The sequence below is a fragment of the Mustelus asterias genome, chromosome 6 (genome assembly GCF_964213995.1).
Source record: "Mustelus asterias chromosome 6, sMusAst1.hap1.1, whole genome shotgun sequence".
Lineage (NCBI taxonomy): Eukaryota > Metazoa > Chordata > Chondrichthyes > Carcharhiniformes > Triakidae > Mustelus > Mustelus asterias.
The window spans coordinates 37,461,893-37,480,742 of NC_135806.1; the positions used below are offsets into that span (position 1 = coordinate 37,461,893).

The 18,850-nt window shown below is 43.0% G+C and overlaps 1 protein-coding gene across 3 annotated transcripts in view; it reads left to right on the forward strand.

Annotated features, from left to right (window-relative positions):
- Window positions 1-18,850, forward strand: part of LOC144494808 (inorganic pyrophosphatase-like) — a 49,528-nt gene that overhangs the window by 20,636 nt on the left and 10,042 nt on the right. For all 3 annotated transcript variants that reach the window (XM_078214174.1, XM_078214173.1, XM_078214175.1), the window contains exons 3-7: window positions 3,919-3,972; window positions 5,576-5,695; window positions 8,975-9,061; window positions 12,246-12,372; window positions 16,671-16,798. In XM_078214174.1, the coding sequence (XP_078070300.1) occupies window positions 3,919-3,972; window positions 5,576-5,695; window positions 8,975-9,061; window positions 12,246-12,372; window positions 16,671-16,798 (516 nt within the window). The remainder of the gene's footprint in view (window positions 1-3,918; window positions 3,973-5,575; window positions 5,696-8,974; window positions 9,062-12,245; window positions 12,373-16,670; window positions 16,799-18,850) is intronic.

Below are 18,850 nucleotides of genomic sequence, written 5' to 3' on the forward strand. Positions count from 1 at the left end.
CCAAGATGTAGTGTAGCAAAGGGTAAACAAAACACACAAAGGATTGGGAGAGACAGATAGCATTAGAGTAACAAATAATAAGTAGTTAATAGGGTAGAATAAGATGTAATAAGGTCTAAATTAGGTTTACTGTACTTGTATCTATTGGCCGAAAGGTGGTTTTAAAAAAATGGTTGGTGAGCTGCAAGTGCAAATAGCCATATGGTAATATGAAATGCGGTGTATTCAAATAGATGACCAAGTAGTGGGAAAGGTATACTTATTTATTTATTGAGGAGGAAATTTAATGAGAAATTGAAGAGATGTGCAAAACCTATAGTGATAATGGGCTCTTTAATTATCCTAATATAGACTGGAATAATGCAAAGGGCAGTGAAGGGGAAAGCTTCTGAAATATGTTCATGTGAATTTTCTTGATCAGTATGTTTTCAGCCCAAAAAGGATAGAGGGATTGCTGGATATAGGTCTGGGAAATAAAATGGATCAAATATTAGTCAGGGAACATTTAGGAAACAGTGATCATGGTACCATAAGGTTTAAGATAGGCACAGAAATGGACAAGGAAGACTCTGGAGTAAAAATACCCAGTCGGAGGTGAGACCATTTCAATGTGGTGAGAACAGATTTGTTGTAGGTAAATTGAAATCAAGGCTTGGTAGGTTATACTGTAAAGAAGCAATGGATTGCATTTAAAGAGGGGATGGTTCAGGTAGAGCTGAGATAATTTCTCATAAGAGACCAAGGTAGAACAAACAAGTCAGGGCCTGTGTGGGGTTATGGGGATAGGGCGGAGAGCAGGGCCTGTGTGGGGTTATGGGGATAGGGCGGAGAGCAGGGCCTGTGTGGGGTTATGGGGATAGGGCGGAGAGCAGGGCCTGTGTGGGGTTATGGGGATAGGGCGGTGAGCAGGGCCTGGGTGGGATGCTCTTTGAGAAAGTTGGTGCAGATTCAATGGGCCAGATAGCCTCTTTCTGCACTGCAGAGGTTCTCTGACTCCTGGGATGATAAAAGGTACAGTTCCTGCACTTCCTCCGAGTGGCAATCAGTGTCAGATTGAAACTCCGATCCCAGTTACTTATCCAAAATCCTATCTTACTCAACATTCCAACTCAAGCCAAGTGAGATCTGGGTAGTGCAGAGTGTCCCTGGGACCCAGCATCCATCGATGCAAAGGAAGTCAGGCCCCATTTTTACAGTACTAACTGCTGTAAAGCAGCTAAGTTTAAAGGCCTAGTGAAGTCGAAAGATCCATGAAGGCCAGGGAGAGGGGAAGTGTACAAGGTAGATCTGTAAGATTGAGGAACAGAGGTTGGTGGGGGGGTGGGGGGGGGGCGGGTGCGGGTGGGCGGAGAGAGAGAGAGAGTTGGGAACTTGGAGGGAGGAGAGGTGGCCCATGTTGGGCCTTGGAGATAGTGTAGGGGATCAGGTGTGAGGGGGAGTGATGGGATACAGACCTCGGGGGTTGATCTTCTGGGGATGGGGGTAGGAGACAAGTCTCAGAGGGGTGGGATGTAGGCCTCGTGGGGTTGGGGGCTGTCAGGGCTTGTGGAGGGGAGGCAGGTGGGAGGTAGGCCTCGGGGGTGGGGGACGATTTGGTGGGAGGTGGGCCTCAGTGATGAGAGCTATTGGGTCTCTTGTTGGGGAGGGGGGGTGATTATGTGGGGTCGGGTGGTAGGGAGGTGGTGCAGGTCAGGCCTGGCCTCTGACCTGGGGACTGTTGTGTCAGGTTTGGGCCTTGCTTGGGAAGGGGGAGCAGGGTATTGGGCCTCTGGTGGAATTGTTGGATCTGACATGAGGTGGGGGTTGATTTGAGCCTCGGATAGTGGGTGTCATGTTGGACACCAGAGGGAGCAAGTGGGATTGAGTTAGCTTTGGGAGAGTGTGTGGTGTGTGTGTTTCTGGGTCAGGCCTAGCCTGGCCAGGCTGGGGGCTGTTGTGTCGGGGTCGGGCCTCTGGTATGGATGTAAGGTTGGATCTTGGAGGGTGTGGTTGAGAGTCGAGCCTAGCTGTGGGGAGGGGAGCGGGGAAGAGTCCCCTAAGTGTGGGGGGGGATAGTTAGGGGTGGAGGGAGACTCTTGGGGTGTCGGGCTGGGTGAGTCTGGTGAGAGGGGATTTGGGAGGAGACAGTTGGGGGGCAAGGGGGGCAATGGGGGTGGTCAGTATGTGCCTGCACAATAGTTACCCAGAAGTTAGAAGAGGCTTTAATCTGGATGGTTCCCAGTGTGCAGCACTTGCCCAGCGGAAATTTGCCTCTCGAAAATAAAACAACAAGGGGGAGGTCAGAAGTTATGGCCCATAATAAGACTATAAACAAAAGAGGTTTCATATGACAAATGTCAGATTGATAATATGTGTGAGAACCAGACTGAATATAGAAAGTTAAGAGGAGGTGAAAAAGGAAATGAGAGGCAAAGAGTGAGAAAAGACTGGCAGCTACTATGAAAAGGAGTCCAAACATCTTTAGACAGCATATAAATAGTAAAATGGTGGGAGAGTTGGCCAATTAGAGAACTAAAAATGGGACCTTCGCATGGACGCGGAGGGCATGGCCAATGTACTAAATTAGTTTTTTGCACCAGTCTTTAGCAGGGAAGAAAATACTGTCAATGTCATACTGAAAGAAGGGTAATTGAGATACTGAATGGGCAAAAGAATGATAAGAGGTGAAGAATGATAAAAAAAAAGGTGATATTTGAAAGATTGGCTGAACTTAATGTCACTGGGACCAGATAGGATTCAGCCAAAGAAGCTGGGGAGGTAAGGATGGAACTGGAAAGGGACAGGCCATAATCCTCCAATCTTCCTTCAATACAAAGCCTGAGAACAGGAGAATTACTAAAGTTACACCCTTATTCAAAGAAGTGTGTGAGGATAAGCCCAGCAACTATAGTTTAACCTCAGTGGCAGGGTAGCTTTCAGAGATGATCATTTGGGACAAAATAAGCAGTCACATGGCAAGTATGGATTAATTAGGGAAAGTCTGCACTCTTTTGTTAAAGGCAAATTGTATTTAAGTACTTGATTCAGTTTTTAATGAGGTAATGGAGATGAGGTTCTGGTGGTTGAAGTGATGTCTCTGGACAACCAGATGGCAGTTGGTAAAGTGCTTTATACTAGACTTGCCGACTAGGTTTAAGTCCTTGGAATAAAAAGGAAAGTGTCCAGCATGGACCCAGTGCTCTCCATTCCCCCCTCCCCCCACAACTGCCCTCTTCACCGCACCCTCTATCCTTCTGCCTCCCCCCCAGCAATCTCCATCCTCCTCCTCCCCCCAATGCACTTCCTTCTCCCCCAGCGCTCTCCTTCCACCCCCCCACCAGTGCCCTCCATCTTTCCACCCCCCAGCGTTCCCTGTCCTCCCCTCCCCATTTTTGATTTGATTTATTATTGTCACATGTGTTAATATACAGTGAAAATTATTGTTTCTTGCACACGATGCAGACAAAGCATACCATTCATAGAATATATAGGGGAGAAGGAAAAGAGAGGGTGCAGAATGTAGTGTTACAGTCATAAGTAGGGTGTAAAGAAAGATCAACTGAATATAAGGTAGGTCCATTCAGAAGTCTGCTGGCAGCAGGGAAGAAGCTGTTCTTGAGTCGGTTGGTACATGTTTTCAGATTTTTGTATCATTTTCCCGATGGAAGAATGTGGAAGAGAGAATGTCACAGTTGGGAAATGTTTGGAAATACTGATTATTCAGATCCAACACCCATTTGTATTTAGTTTTATTAAAGGTAATTACAGGTATCCAGTCATAACCCACAAATAACTCCCAAGGCTATTGGACCACACACACACACACACAGGAATCATTAACATCCGCTTATTCTTTAAATTGCAGCTTTGAATTATCAGATGTAAATCATGAATAAAGATGTTGCACTGCTGTTGCTCAGATGTTGCATTCTTTTACAGGCATTGTTTAATATGGTTGTAGAAGTGCCTCGTTGGACAAATGCCAAAATGGAGGTGAGTCCTTTTGGTATTTAGGCTTCATTCAAATGGGTGATATTTGAGATCAATAGTGCAAAATGGCTGATGATTCAATGCAAACAAGTGTTCTTCTTGCTAACTAAAAAGTACTTGAACCAACTGGGAAATGGAATATAATAGAACACTCAAATCTTACAATACAGAAGGGACCACTTGGCCCATCATATCTATGCTAGCTCTTGGAATGAGGTATCCTATTAGTCCCAGTTTTCTGCTCTTTTACCATAACCTTGCAAATTCTTTTTCAGTTACTTATCTAATTGCCTGATGAAAGTCACTGGTAGATCTGCTACCAATACATATTCAGGCAGTACATTGCAGCTCCAAACTATTTATTGTGTGGAACAATTTCTTCCTGTCTCTTTTGGCGAGATTGCACTTTTTTATTGAAAGGAATAGCCATTCTTTGTCAGTTTATGATCATAACACAGGGTGCGGGATGACACCAAAATCGGCAGCCTGCCTTCATATTTAAATGAATAATCAGGGGTCAGTTAGGCTTGTTATCAAGCCAATTGGTTCTACTAATGCGCTGCCCATGTCTTAAAACTTTTGGTGTGGGCAGGAGCCGGAAGCCCAATTTTTAAATGTAAAGTGCGCAAAGGAAGGGGTTTCGCTTCTTCTGCAGCTGCCTTTTGCTGATCGAGCAAGGACAGCTCTCTTGGATGGAAACCCCTCGCCCTCCCCTAAACCCACCTCCTTCCGTCTCCCTAACCTTCTCAAACCCTCCCAGCCCAAGACCCCAGACTTAGGCCTTGATCTTCTTTCCTTTCTGTAGTCTTGGTACTGGCCAATGATGTTGGGACTTATGGAGCTGCCAGTCAATTTAATTGGCTGACAGCTCCAGAGAGTGGGGTGTGTCTGCCCCAGTGAGGGGTGGATGTTGCACTGGCCCTTGTTAGCCCATCTTGCAGTGCTTTATTGCTGCCAGATTGTGGGGAGGGACATGCTGTCTGCCCCTCACCATGCCTCCCTGGTGTAGGGTATATTCCATACAACATCCTGCTCCTCATTCAGACTTACAATTAGAATAGAAATAAAACCAAATGGCTGGTTCATGCACCAAAAAGTACTTTTTTTTTCTAGAATATTCTTCAGCATACCATTTGTGTTGGTTTTAGATTTCTGTCACTAGGTGTTCTGTGTATCCTATGTTGACATGGTTTCATGTGGATATTTTGAAGTGTGTTTTGAAAGCTAATAGGAAGGAAGAGCTTGTATTTACACAGCACCTTTCACATCTTCAAGTTGCCCCAACTCTCTCTGTGTCCAGTGATGTGGTTCTGAAGTGTAGCCATTGTGGTAATATAGGCAGATGCAGCAACCAATTTGTGTACACAGCGCCCTACAAACAGCAATTCGATGAACGCCAGATGGTCAGTTTATGGTGATGTTTGCTGGCCGGTTCGCTGGGAGAACTATGTGTTGTTCTTCCTTGAATTTAGTCATGAGATCTTTGAAGTCCATCTGAGCAGGCAGACAGGAAAATTAAAAAATATGCATGTAAAATAAAATATCATAAAATTTGCAGAAACATTTTTCATTCCGTACTTGTAACATTATTTTTATTTTTTTCCAGATTGCTACAAACATTCCTTTAAACCCAATCAAGCAGGATATGAAAAATGGAAAAATGCGTTATGTAGCGAATATCTTTCCTCACAAGGGTTATATCTGGAATTATGGAGCATTACCTCAGGTTAAGAATGATGAAACTTTGTGAACTTCTCTTCAGATACTAAGTTTTGTTGCTTATTTGGTAATTAACTGTTTTGGTGTTCCACAGAATTAATATTTAAGCTCTGTGTGATACTGAACTGTGCAGACAGGAAAGGACCAGGTTTGCCCTAAGGGCTATTTTGAGTGAGTTGTATTGTAACTGACCATGCTGCCCTCAACTGAAGGCAACTAATCTGCAGCTTTCCTGCTCCTGATTATTACAGTGGCCACTGATCTGAAATACATGTGGTAGTCTTGCCTTCAGTATGATGTCCAAAGATGTGCGGGTTAGGTTGATTGGCCAGGTTAAAAAAATTGCCCCTTAGAGTCCTGGGATGTGTAGGTTAGAGGGATTAGCGGGTAAAATATGTGGGAGTCGGGCCTGGGTGGGATTGTGGTTGGTGCAGACTTGATGGGCCGAATGGCCTCCTTCTGCACTGTAGGGTTTCTATGATCGTCCTTATTCTTTGATCAAAGCTTATCTTCCATAAATATGGCTCTCATCACCCTTAAGCTTTTAGAATTATGGTTTGGATCTTATTTTATTTTGTCAAATTATCTCAAAGGCTCTGTGAACCTAGTGTAATCCTGAAGAATGTCCCTATTAAAAGAAAACTCAGGAGAGTGGGTGGTTTACTGTGCAAGTGGCACTATGGAAGACCCCATGCACCCCGGACATTCTCTCTTCCACCTTCTTCCTTCGGGAAAAAGCGACAAAAGTCTGAGGTCACGTACCAACCGACTCAAGAACAGCTTCTTCCCTGCCGCTGTCAGACTTTTGAATGGGTTTACCTTGCATTAAGTTGATCTTTCTCTACACCCTAGCTATGACTGTAACACTACATTCTGCACTCTCTCGTTTCCTTCTCTATGAACGGTATGTTTTGTCTGTACAGCGCGCAAGAAACAATACTTTTCGCTGTATGTTAATACATGTGACAATAATAAATCAAATCAAAATCAAGATCAACACGATTGTCCATCAGTGTCAAAGACACCAGGGTATGAAGAGATTTAGTGTTTTGCTCATTCTGGATGTTGGATCTTTCCTGAAGATTGCTCAGAGGGTGAAGTACCTTAAAGGAATGAAGAAGACAAAAGCAAAAATGGTGGCCCAATTCTTTTCCTCGTGTATTAGTTATTTTCTCTTGTGTGCACGCACCTTAAGTTGGAACATTTTCACACTTTAGTCAGTGGAGATACTGGATAGCATTCTCCGATTTTGTTCACCCTGCTCCCACTGCCAGTGAGAATGGAGAATTTGGCGCTCAGCCAAAACTCATTCACTGTAGTGGCATCAGAGGATCCCAGCCGCAGGCGAGGTCAGACGTTTCCAACGACTATTTTAACTTCTTACCCATGCTTTAATTTTGTTTGACAGCTACTACTACCGCTTCTCGTTAGTCTAATTCTTAGAGTACCAGCGAGTGCAAAAAGAAAGGTTCTTCTGAGTATCAGGGAAGGAAATAGAAAGCTGTCACTGGCACTGTGAATCCAAGATCACTCTGTTCCCAGAGCAACCTTGAGGAGAATAGTAAAAATCAAAATAACGTTAGCAACAAGGTTGGGAACAGGGGAAATACAGGAAATGGAGAGGTAGGAGGATTATTAAAGTCACGAAATTATGAGTGAGGGGCTCTTAGAATTGCAATGTGTGCAGAGAATGCAAGTGTGAGGGCAGCTGAATTATATATTTAGCTGGTTGCATGATTGCTTTAAGAGCTGATAACATGATGATGATGTAATTAGGTGTGCTTCACAGGCTACTGTATAGTTTCAGTTTCTGTTCTGTGCAAAGAACATCTCTTTCAATAAACATGTTGTTGTTAGTTTGAATTTACATGTGCAAGCCACGTCTTTTTCTTTTTGCTTGAAACCCACAACCCCTCATATAGCTCGGACATGAAACTGACCTTACTCTTTAATTTACATATTGTTTAAAAATATTACACTGGAATGAAAATTATGCAGTGGGGCAAAAGATAGAGAAGCGTATTCTATTCTTCAGTCTTAGTATCTGTCAAATTTATTTTTCATTTATTCTTGGAGCGTGGCCAGTTGTGGCAAATCCAGATTTATTGCTCATCCCAAATTATCCCAAGAAGATGGTGATGAGCCTTCTCCATGAACTGCTGCAGTCCCTGTGCTGAAGGCATTCCATGCTGGTGTAAGTTAGGGAATTCAAGGATATTGGACCGGTGACAATGAGGGAACTGTGATACACATCCCTGGCACAAGTGAGAGACCTTCAAATGTAACTAAATACTGGGAGAAATACCCTAGGCACTGGAGCACACATCTAACTTATATCTTCCCATACATTCCAGTCTTCTGGTCCTAAAACATGGCAGCATTCCTCTCAACCATTTTGGAAGAGGAAATCTATTCTTACATCCACGGACTTGATTTAAGCTTCACCCCTAAAGCTATTAAAAGAGGAAATGTTGATGGAGCAGAGGAGTCATTGGAGCGAAGGCGATAGGAGACCGAGGGAAGGACACAGGGAATGAGGGTAAGGGTGCAAGACAGAAGGGAATGGGATAGGATATGATATAAGAGTATGTAAGAAATAGAATGAGGAATAGATCACACAATCCCAAGCCTGCTTTACTATTCAGTAAGATCATGGCTGATCTGATCAAGGCCTCAACTCCATTTCCCAGCCTGTTCCCTATAATCCTTGACTATGCTTCAAAGGTTTTTTCCAGTTTTTGAGGGCAATGGTTGTTTTCTTTTGCTTTTACAATGGGATTTTTGTGAAACATTATATATTTGATATGTGTTTTTATGTTTATCGATTGGTTATTTTTCAGTAATTAAGCAATTTAAACCAACCTACTTTGTGTTCACATCACATTTTTCTCATTTCTTGCAGGTAAGAGGCAGCTTTCAATGACTTGGAGACACATCGGACATTTTTCCATGTCCTGTGGATCCATCAGAAATGTTGTCCTCCTGAAACTTCAGACAATTTGATAAATACTTATAAAAGCAGATTTAAAAAGTAAAAGAAAGCAATGTAAAAGTAGATCAAATTGTTGAAGTAAGGTTGTGAAGACAAAATGTTGAAATGTGAAGGATGTTTAATAGACAATTTTACTACATGGGATCCTGGGATTTTCAATGATGTTTTGCATTCCATGAATCCATCAATTTTTCCATGAGAACTACAACCACATTTTTTACAGCCACACTAGGACGTGCACTATGGCCATTTGAAGAGCAATCCAGTTTGACTTAAAATTCTTTTACCTGACAGACTTGGGAAGATCCCTGTCACAAGGATCCTCATACAGACTGTGGTGGTGATAATGATCCAATTGATGTCTGTGACATTGGATCAAGGGTTAGTTTTTCAAACATTCTATTACTTAACCAAATTAATTTCCAGGAATCAATAGATATTAATACAGAGCCGGGTTAAAAATGACTGATTAGTCAGCTAGAAATTAATTAGTGGTAGCTTTCTCACGTCTGAATCAGAAGGTTGTGTGTTCAACGTTCACTACAGAGCACAAGGGGAAGTTGATGGTGTAGTGGTATCATCACTGGACTAGTAATCCAGACACCCAGGGTAATACTCTAGGGACCTGGCTCAAATCACACCACGGCAATGGTGAATTCAGTAGAAATCTGGAATTAATCATCATGACTTGATGGAATTTGCCATCCTTACCTGTTCTGGCCTACATGTGGCTCCAGATCCACAGCCATGTGGTTGAAATGGGAGTGAAAGGGCCATTAAGGATGGGCAATACAAGTGACACCCAAAAAAACATAATCCAGGCCAACATTTCAGTGCAATTTTGAGGGAGTTCTGCATTGTTGGATATGCAGTTTCTCGGATGAGTGTTAAACCCCCTCGGGCTGATGAAGAAGGACAGAGAAGTTCTCCCCAGTGTCCTGGACACTGTTATTCTTCAACTAGCATCACTAAAACAAATAATCTAGTTATTTCTCCCATTACTTTTTCTGTGTAAATTGGCTGCCACAAGTTTTTTGCAAAAATAACCATAACGGGAATTAAAATACAGAAATAAAGTGAGAATTCAGTTGAAATCATCCTTTAAAGTGAAGATTAAAGGGTTAATTTTAGGGAAATTGAAGTCGAACATTGAGATGGGGTGAGCTAGACATGGAAGGGGTTTATACGACAGCTAGGCTTTGAAAGAAACGGACACAATATTGTTGTTGTAAATCTGTTAACTTTACATCATGCACTGCACAAGAAAGCCTGCCACCAACAAATGGATTAGTCAAACTAAGCCATGTTGTTGTATATTTGCATTGTTCAATCATTGGAGAAAATGTCCGAAATGAAATCCACTAGGCTCTTATTGCAGCCGCACGTTTAGGATTTATGAAGGAACAGCGATATTTACCGAACTTATTTTTGTAGAGGATAATCCTGTAAAATATCTCCAGGGCGGCACAGTGGTTAGCACTGCTGCTTCACAGCTCCAGGGTCCTGGGTTCGATTCCCGGCTCGGGTCACTGTCTGTGTGGAGTTTGCACATTCTCCTCGTGTCTGCGTGGGTTTCCTCCGGGTGTTCTGGTTTCCTCCCACAGTCCAAAGATGTGCGGGTTAGGTTGATTGGCCAGGTTAAAAAAATTGCCCCTTAGAGTCCTGGGATGCGTAGGTTAGAGGGATTAGCAGGTAACATATGTGGGGGTAGGGCCTGGGTGGGATTGTGGTCGGTGCAGACTCGATGGGCCGAATGGCCTCCTTCTGCACTGTAGGATTTCTATGATTCTATAGATGGAAAACTTTCCTCAAACTTAAAAAAAATGTTTTGAGTGGGTTTATAAAAGGAGACTCACACCTCCTTTATCTTACTCATTATCTTCTCCTCAGGCCACATACTGCTTCTTGCTGAGAGTTGAGTTTCCTCTGAGTCAATGCTTGGGGTTGCATAAAAGGCGACATCATTAAACCGCTTGTCGTTGATAAAATCCTCTTTTGCAAAATCCTCTGAAAGGTTTGTGTTTAAGATGTTCTATAGAATCTTGGGAAATTTCTGTGCAAATAAAGAAAAAAATACTTCCATTTATATATACCTTTCACAACTTCCAAGACATCAAAAAGTCATTCACAGCCAATCAATTAAGTTTGAAATGTAGTTACTGTTCTAGGAACCACAGCAGTGAAATTTGCACACAGCAAGGTCCCATAAACAGCCATGTGACAGTGACCAAATTATCCATTGTAATGATGCCTGAGGGTTAAATGTTGGCAAGAAATTCCCCCTCTTCTGAATAGTGACATGATATCTTTATGCCCACTGGGGCCTCAGTTTAACACCCCATCCGAAAGGCAGCACGTCATAAGAACTGGAGAAATGTCAGTTTAGACCCCTAGGTTATGTGCTCAAAATCTGAAGTGGTGGTGGGGCTAGAATTCACAATTCTCTGATGCAGAAGTGATATTGGTATCACTGACCTACAGCTGGCACCTAAATAACTGAAGCAACCTTATCAGCCTGCCTCCAACAGTTCAGAAACTGTGTGTGTGTGTAAGATATGGCAGTTGCTGATAAATATGTTGATTGTTGACATGCTTGCATGCCCTTTGTTAACGACTAATTTGGCAAAGTTTGCCACAGATTTCATCAAAATATCTGAGTAAAATGATTACTTCCTGGTTTTCACAGAATTAACTAAGAAAGAGTACAAGGTAAAATTTTGGAAAATAAGTTTAGCCTCCCAAAGCTGAACTGTTGATTTTAGCTAGGATGTTGAGAGACCCGTGCCTCCTAAGCAATAAAATCTCATGGCAATGTAAGCCAGAGAGGCTGGGAAAAATGCTAAATGATAATGGATTGAAGAGTTAACTGCTCAAACAGGAAATTCACACTCAGGATAAAGAGGAATATCATTTGGGCTTAATTTTAGCTTACATAACATAAGAAATAGGAGCAGGAGTAGGCCATCTAGCCCCTCGAGCCTGTCCCGCCATTCAATAAGATCATGGCTGATCTGAAGTGGATCAGTTCCACTTACCCTTAAACTGATTATTACATTGGGGTGCATTGTAATAATTATACGGTGGTACTATGCATTTGTCTCCCAGATTCTGCTGTGCTTGAAATCAAAAGTATGTAGTTCCTCTTTGATTGAGGTGGTTTGAATGTTCTTTCCTGACCAATGTTCACTTAATTTGTGGTGAGCTCAGGAATTGAATAGAAAGTGTTTATCACTGTATTTAGCTGCTGGTTATATCAGATGTACCAGTATGATTTTCCTCAATCTTAGATGAGGGTAGACTACAGTTTAGGCTATAAACTACACAATGGATTTATTAACCAGCAACAGGATAAGTGAACAGAACTAAACAGTAGACTTACAAGCATTAGTAATGTGGGACGGGACACCTGTCTATCGAGCGGATTTTCACAGTAACCTCATGTAGTATTAATGTAAGCCTTCTTGTGACACTAATAAACTTTAAACCTCAATGAGAGAACTATCAATGCATTATCATTATATTTTCATATGAGATTTAACTGCTGTATTTTCACTTTTTCTACCAGGTATGTTCTTGTGGTGAAGTTATTCAGGTAAAAGTGTTGGGAGCATTGGCTCTTATTGATGAAGGGGAAATGGACTGGAAAATCATTGCTATCAACCTCGAGGACCCGGAAGCACAAATGTTTCATGGCAAGTTCAACTAGTCTAGAATGTTTATTGCCTTTAACACTGAGGGAGTTACATGATGGATTGACCAACCAGTGACAGTCGTTCTTGTTGAGGGAGGATAGAGGAGGTAGGCAGGTGGCTTCAAGGTGACACTCCTAGTAATGAAAGCTCTGAAGCAATGATTCCTTTGTCACAGCATTTATAACCTGCAACCCAAAATCCAGTTGGTTTGCAGTACTCCAATGTACTGTTAATGATTAAGCTGCCAGCCTGGCTCACCAATGACTGCTGGGTGTGTTGGTCTGTCACTGAGCATTCAAATTCTCCTTATATAGTTGCAGCTAAAGCTCTAAGGCTATGATGTAACAGGTAGTCCGGCCTGAGCTGGTGGTGAAGTGGAACACCTACCTACACTTCACTCCCTTCCAGTGTCAGGGCCAGAAAATCACAGCCTAAGATGATGGTCGTCCCACTTTAGAAAGACTGTAGTGAAATTTTGTTTTAGGGCACAATTCTCCCATAGGATTTCTAAGTGTTGTCCACGGTGGGAAAACCAGTGATATTCCCGCTGGGAGGATCAGTGCCATTCAGTTTGCAATTCAACCACACTTAGAAATTCTTTTGGAGCCTGGGGAGATTCTCACTGAATTCTCCCACGCTTAGAATTTTTTTGGACTGGGGACCTACAGATGCTGGCAAGACCGGCACCTCGGAGATCGGGCTGCCCTTGCCCTGATTTCAAAGTTAAGTTACAGGTGCCCCACCCCTTATCCCACCATGGACATTGTGAAACTCCGCAGATATGAGGAACACCTCCAACCCTAGACCCCAGAGAGGCAACCTCCCATAATCCGCTCCCCCCACCCAACCACAACACACAGACATGAAGGTGGGGTGTGGGGGTTCCCCCACACCCCATCCTTTCTCGGCAGCATTGGGTAATCACCCCCCCTTCATCCAGTTAGCGGAACCCCACCACTGTTTCAGGACCCCCCTTTTGGCACTGCCAACCTGGCACTCTGGAGGGGTCAACCTGGCTCTGCGATCATGGCTCTGCTGTGGCCATCACGACTGGTTTCCATTTTTGGAAATCTGTAATAAGTGATGCCAGGTTTCCCCTGCCCCTAAAGGTTGGAGAATCCTGAGAGCGGGGAGAATCCATCTTAAAACCGACACAGCATATTCAAATGATGTAATGACAGCTATTTGGTTCCCGCCCTCACTGGGATTAAATTGGCACTCGAATGCGGGGAAAATTCCAAAGCAGGTTCTCCCCGGGGCTGAACCCGCTGTACCTCCTCCCCACAATTCTCCAGTCCCATGCAGCCCCAGCTCGATCTGTGCATGAACGTGCAAGGCTGGGGAATCACCCCCTTAGAATCAAAAATAGAAAGAATTGCAATTAACTTACTGCTAGAACAATATAAATAAGGCCTCAAAACTCAAGGCCCCAATACCCTAGGCCTAGGCAGAGCTCAGAGTGGTAATCATACATTTGTACAGTGCAGAAGGAGGCCATTCAGCCCATCGAGTCTGCACCAACCACAATCCCACCCAGGCCCCACCCCCACAACTCCATGTATTTACTCTAGCTAGTCCCCCTGACACTAGGGGCAATTTAGCATGGCCAATCAACCTAACCTGCATATCTTTGAACTGTGGAAGGAAACCAGAGCACCTGAAGGAAACTCCACACAGACAGTGACCGGAGCCGAGAATCGAACCCGGGGGGGGGGGGGGGGGGGGGTCCCTGGCCCTGGCCCTGTGCCACCGTGCCGTCCTCTTTCTCCCTGTAGCCAGACTCTCTCAGATAAAACAGGAAATGCTGTTGGCAAAGGGCGCATCCATAAAGATAAGTGACAGGACAATGTTTTGGGTAAGTGGCCTTCTCAGAACTGAAAACTGAAAGATATAAAAAAGACAGCTTTCTATTCTGGAGAGGTTTTATCAAAAAGCTAATCAGATGCTGGCAGTACTATTTTGTATTTGTATTTACTGAATTTTAAAAAAAGATTATCTCAGACTTCCAACATCTGTAGTTCTTTTTCTTTTTCATGAAATTTGACTTGTCTGACCCAATCTGGAGCTATTGTGGGACTGTTTTTGAGTAAACCTTCCCTTTGAAGTGGTTGCTCCATGCAAGATTGGGTGTGTGTGTGTACACATACAAACGGCCTAATTCTTGCAAGCAGTAATCAGATGAAACAGGCTGCAATGCACATACAGCTGCCAGATCCCCCAGTGAAAACAGTTTAGCAGAAGATTGGATTTCTCCCCTGAGCCATATTTTAGTGATGGCCTACCACCTTAATTAAGATGACACACGTCTGGACTGTGGGCCGGGATTATCCGGATCTTCCTACAATGGATGTGGCGAGCCATTGGCCGATGGGATCTTTTGGACCCGCGGACCCACCCTGCAGCTAGGGAAACCCGCTGCAAGAGGTCAACTTTGATGGGACCAGATGTTGCCAGTGGGAGAGGCTGGAAAATTCTGAGTTACTTGTGATTTTTAGACCAGATAAATTTCTAACTGACCACAAATATTTCTTCATTCTCACTAAAGTGTAGAAAACTATGCAGTGCAAAAAGTCATTTTTTTTAAAGTAAAGTTTATTTATCAGTCACAAGTATGCTTACATTAACACTGCAATGAAGTTACTGTGAAAATCCCCTGGTCGCCACACTCCAGCATCTGTTTGGGTACACTGAGGGAGAATTTAGCATGGCCAATGCACCTAACCAGCATGTCTTTGGACTGTGGGAGGAAACCGGAGCACCCAGAGGAAACCCACACAGACACAGGACGAACGTGCAAACTCCACACAGACACAGGACGAACGTGCAAACTCCACACAGACAACGACTCAAGCCGGGAATCAAATCCAGGTCCCTGGCGCTATGAGGCAGCAGTGCTAACCATTGTGTCACCGTGCCGCCCCATTTTGACACAGTTTCTTAAAACTCTCACAGTGAATGTAACTGTGTTCGACCACTGTCGCATTAAACTTTAAAGTCACCAAGAATTATCAGAAAAATAACAATTCGAGTTAGACAAATGTAAAATGGTTTTCAGTAAGGCTTTGGCTCCTTGCAACCCCTTCTCCATGTTATAGTGTCCCAATACTTGGTAACTGTGGCCAGCATTCACCAAGTGTTCTGATTGCTGTGTGTACCTCATTTGGTTTCAGTATGAGCTTCACAAAGAAGTCTGTATAAGCATCCTGTGAATGTGGCACAAGTGTTGTGTACGACACATGGTTCGTGTGTGTTCAGCTGTTGCTAAACACAGCTGCTTTTCAAAGGCTGCATTGGCTGAATGATGTGAAACTTCATTGCAGCTATGGTAGTTCTCCCTTTCCTAAACTGATTGAAATGATGTTTAGGCTGAACATGTATGTTTGTTTATATCAGTTAAGAGCACTTAATAAAGAATTCACACTTGAAGTAAAAATAACGAAAGAAACAACTTGCATTTATATAGACCGTTTCAAGTCTCGGGTCATCCCAAGATGCTTTACAGCTGATTAACTCTTGCTGTGAAGGTACTGTGTAAACAAATTCAGTTACCAATTAACGCACAGAACGGTCCCACATATAACAGTGAGATAAATGAGCAAATCATTTTTTATTTAGTTGCTATCGAGGGGTAAGTATTGACCAGGAGACTGTGGAGACTGCCCTGCTCTTCTTAGAATTGTGTCTTTGGGACAGCAGCTCGGTGTAACATCTCATCCAACAGATGGCACCTTTGACTGTACAGGAATCCTTCAGCATTGCACTGAAACATTGGCCTAAATTATGTGCTCTAGTACTTCTGGAGTGGAGCTTGAATCCAGATTTAGAGATGGACATTCCACCGCTGAGTCAAATGGTACAACTTTTAATAAACCAGGAAGACAAAGTTGATTGCAATATGTGCTTTAATTGTACTAAATTGTCATGGATACAGAGTAGTGTTTAAGTGCTGAAAAAAACATATTACAATCATTTGTCATATCCCTTCTGAGCACTGTAAACTAAATGTTTGTTCAACTTCGAGTATCATTATCTTCTAACTCCATGAGGTTTTGGGGCAACATCGGCTGATAAATTTTAGAAAGTTTAAAAGGAAAGGTACATTTCAGCTTCAACCAGTTACGCATTCCATTGAAGTGTAGATTACAGGAGTCAACCTCTCGGGTCTCTGGTCTAGCATTGGTCTTTTCAAAAGGAAAAGACGGAATGCATTAAAGCCATTTTTTCAATGAATGTTGTTCTGCTGCGTTGTGGAAATGTTGCTTTTATTGTGAATTACATTTTTGATTTACAACCCACAGATATTGGTGATGTCAGGAAATACAAGCCAGGCTACCTGGAGGCCACTGTAAATTGGTTTAAATTATACAAGGTTCCTGATGGGAAGCCAGAAAACCAGTTAGGTTTCAATGGAGAATTCAAAGACCGGGTATGCTTTATTTTGAATACGGTGTTCCTTGCAACTTTTGCAGTGTAGATGAATCAGTGAGGAGGTTGGGGTGAATACAATGGATGATGCATGAACAGATTTAATGTTTCATCTCCATGTTTACAAACGCCTAACTGCCTAATTTATTTTGTGTTCCTGCAGAAGATATTCATTCTGCCCAAACTCCCTAAAATGAGAAAAATACTTGTGTTTATGTAGTGCCTTTCACAATATCCAGATGTCCCGAAATCCTTTAGAGCTACAATGAGGACTACAATTCAAAATTACTTCATTAATGTAGGAAATGCAACAGCCAATTTGTGCACAGCAACCTGCCACGAAGAGCAATTTGCTAATGACCAGATAATCTATTTCTTAGTAATGTTGATTGAGAAATAAATATTGGCCAGGACACTGGGAATAATTCCCCTGTTCTACTTCAAAATAGCTGATGGCATCTTTTAGTAACTTGTCGGGGAGGTTTCCGCTGTGTCCTAATGCTGCTGCTGCCCTGCGTTTACTTGCCTGCTAGTGGGCCGAACCCATTGAAAAACCAGATGGGGCCTCAGTTTAATGTCTCATCTGAAAGACAGCACCACCAACAGCACAACACTACCTCAGTACTGCACTGGAGTTTGAGTTTCGATTTATCTGCTCAAGTCTTGGATTGTGACATGAAACAACAACATTCTGGCACAGAAGCGAGAGTGCTACCCATTGAGCCATGAACCACTCGACCAAGCGAAATTTCCAACAGTGTCAAGTTAATTTATAATTTTCCTGGTTTATGAATTGATTATTATATGCAGTGGAATTCTATGACAGCATTTTGTTTTAATTTTTTCCCAAACTATACCGTTTACTTTCTATTTTTGTGTAAAACCGAACTCCAAACTTCCTACTAACTCCCATCTCCACACTGCCTAGGCAGAGTCCACAAACAATGACCCCTGCTGAATTCAAGCTATTAGGACTCTGCAGCATCAGTAAGTGTGAATTGTTGCAGGAATGTCTACATATCCTTTATTGTCTTCCAGGATGTTTGGTTCAGACACCCCATCATATTTAATTGGTGAATTTAAAATAAGTTTTTAAAGTCTATTTAATTGTGCCACAAGTAGGCTTACATTAACACTGAAATGAAGTTCCTGTGAAAATCCCCTAGTTGCCACACTCTGGCACCGGTTCAGGTACACTGAGGGAGAATTTAGCATGGCCAATGCACCCAACCAGCACATTTTGGGCAGCACGGTAGCACAGTGGTTAGCACTGCTGCTTCACAGCTCCAGGGACCTGGGTTCGATTCCTGTCTTGGGTCACTGTCTGTGTGGAGGTTGCACATTCTCTTCGTGTCTGCGTGGGTTTCCTCCGGGTGCTCCGGTTTCCTCCCACAGTCCAAAGATGTGTGGGTTAGGTTGATTGGCCATGCTAAAATTGCCTCTTAGTGTCCTGAGATGTGTAGGTTAGGGGGATTAAAATATGCAGGGATATGGGGGTAGGGCCTGGGTGGGATTGTGGTCGGTGCAGACTCGATGGGCCGAATGGCCTCTTCCTGCACTGTAGGGTTTCTATGATTTCTTTCAGACTGTGGGAGGAAACCGGAGCACCCGGAGGAAACCCACGCAGACACGGAGAAAATGCAGACTCTGCACAGACAGTGACCCAAGCCGGGAATCGAACCCAGGTCCCTGGAGCTGTGAAGCAGCAGAGCTAACCACTGTGTCACCATGCCACTCCATAAGTTTTATTCTATAGGCACATTTTAAAACCACTTCTGTCCATGGAAATATAATCAAATAAATCCAAGAAAGTGGCTGTTTTTTCTAAGTTCCCATTTATTGACCCTGCCGGTGAGGTTTATGCTGTCTGCTACTGGTACCAAAATGGTATTTCTTTCACACACATTTAAAACTCTGCTGTAAATTGCAAAGGAAACACTGGCTCCCAACTGTAGTATATGTGTAGAAAAGTCATATTAAAAATAGCAGTTACTGGAAATAATTTTTCTCATATACTTTCCTAAATAGGAACATTTTCTTGTGCAAAACTAAT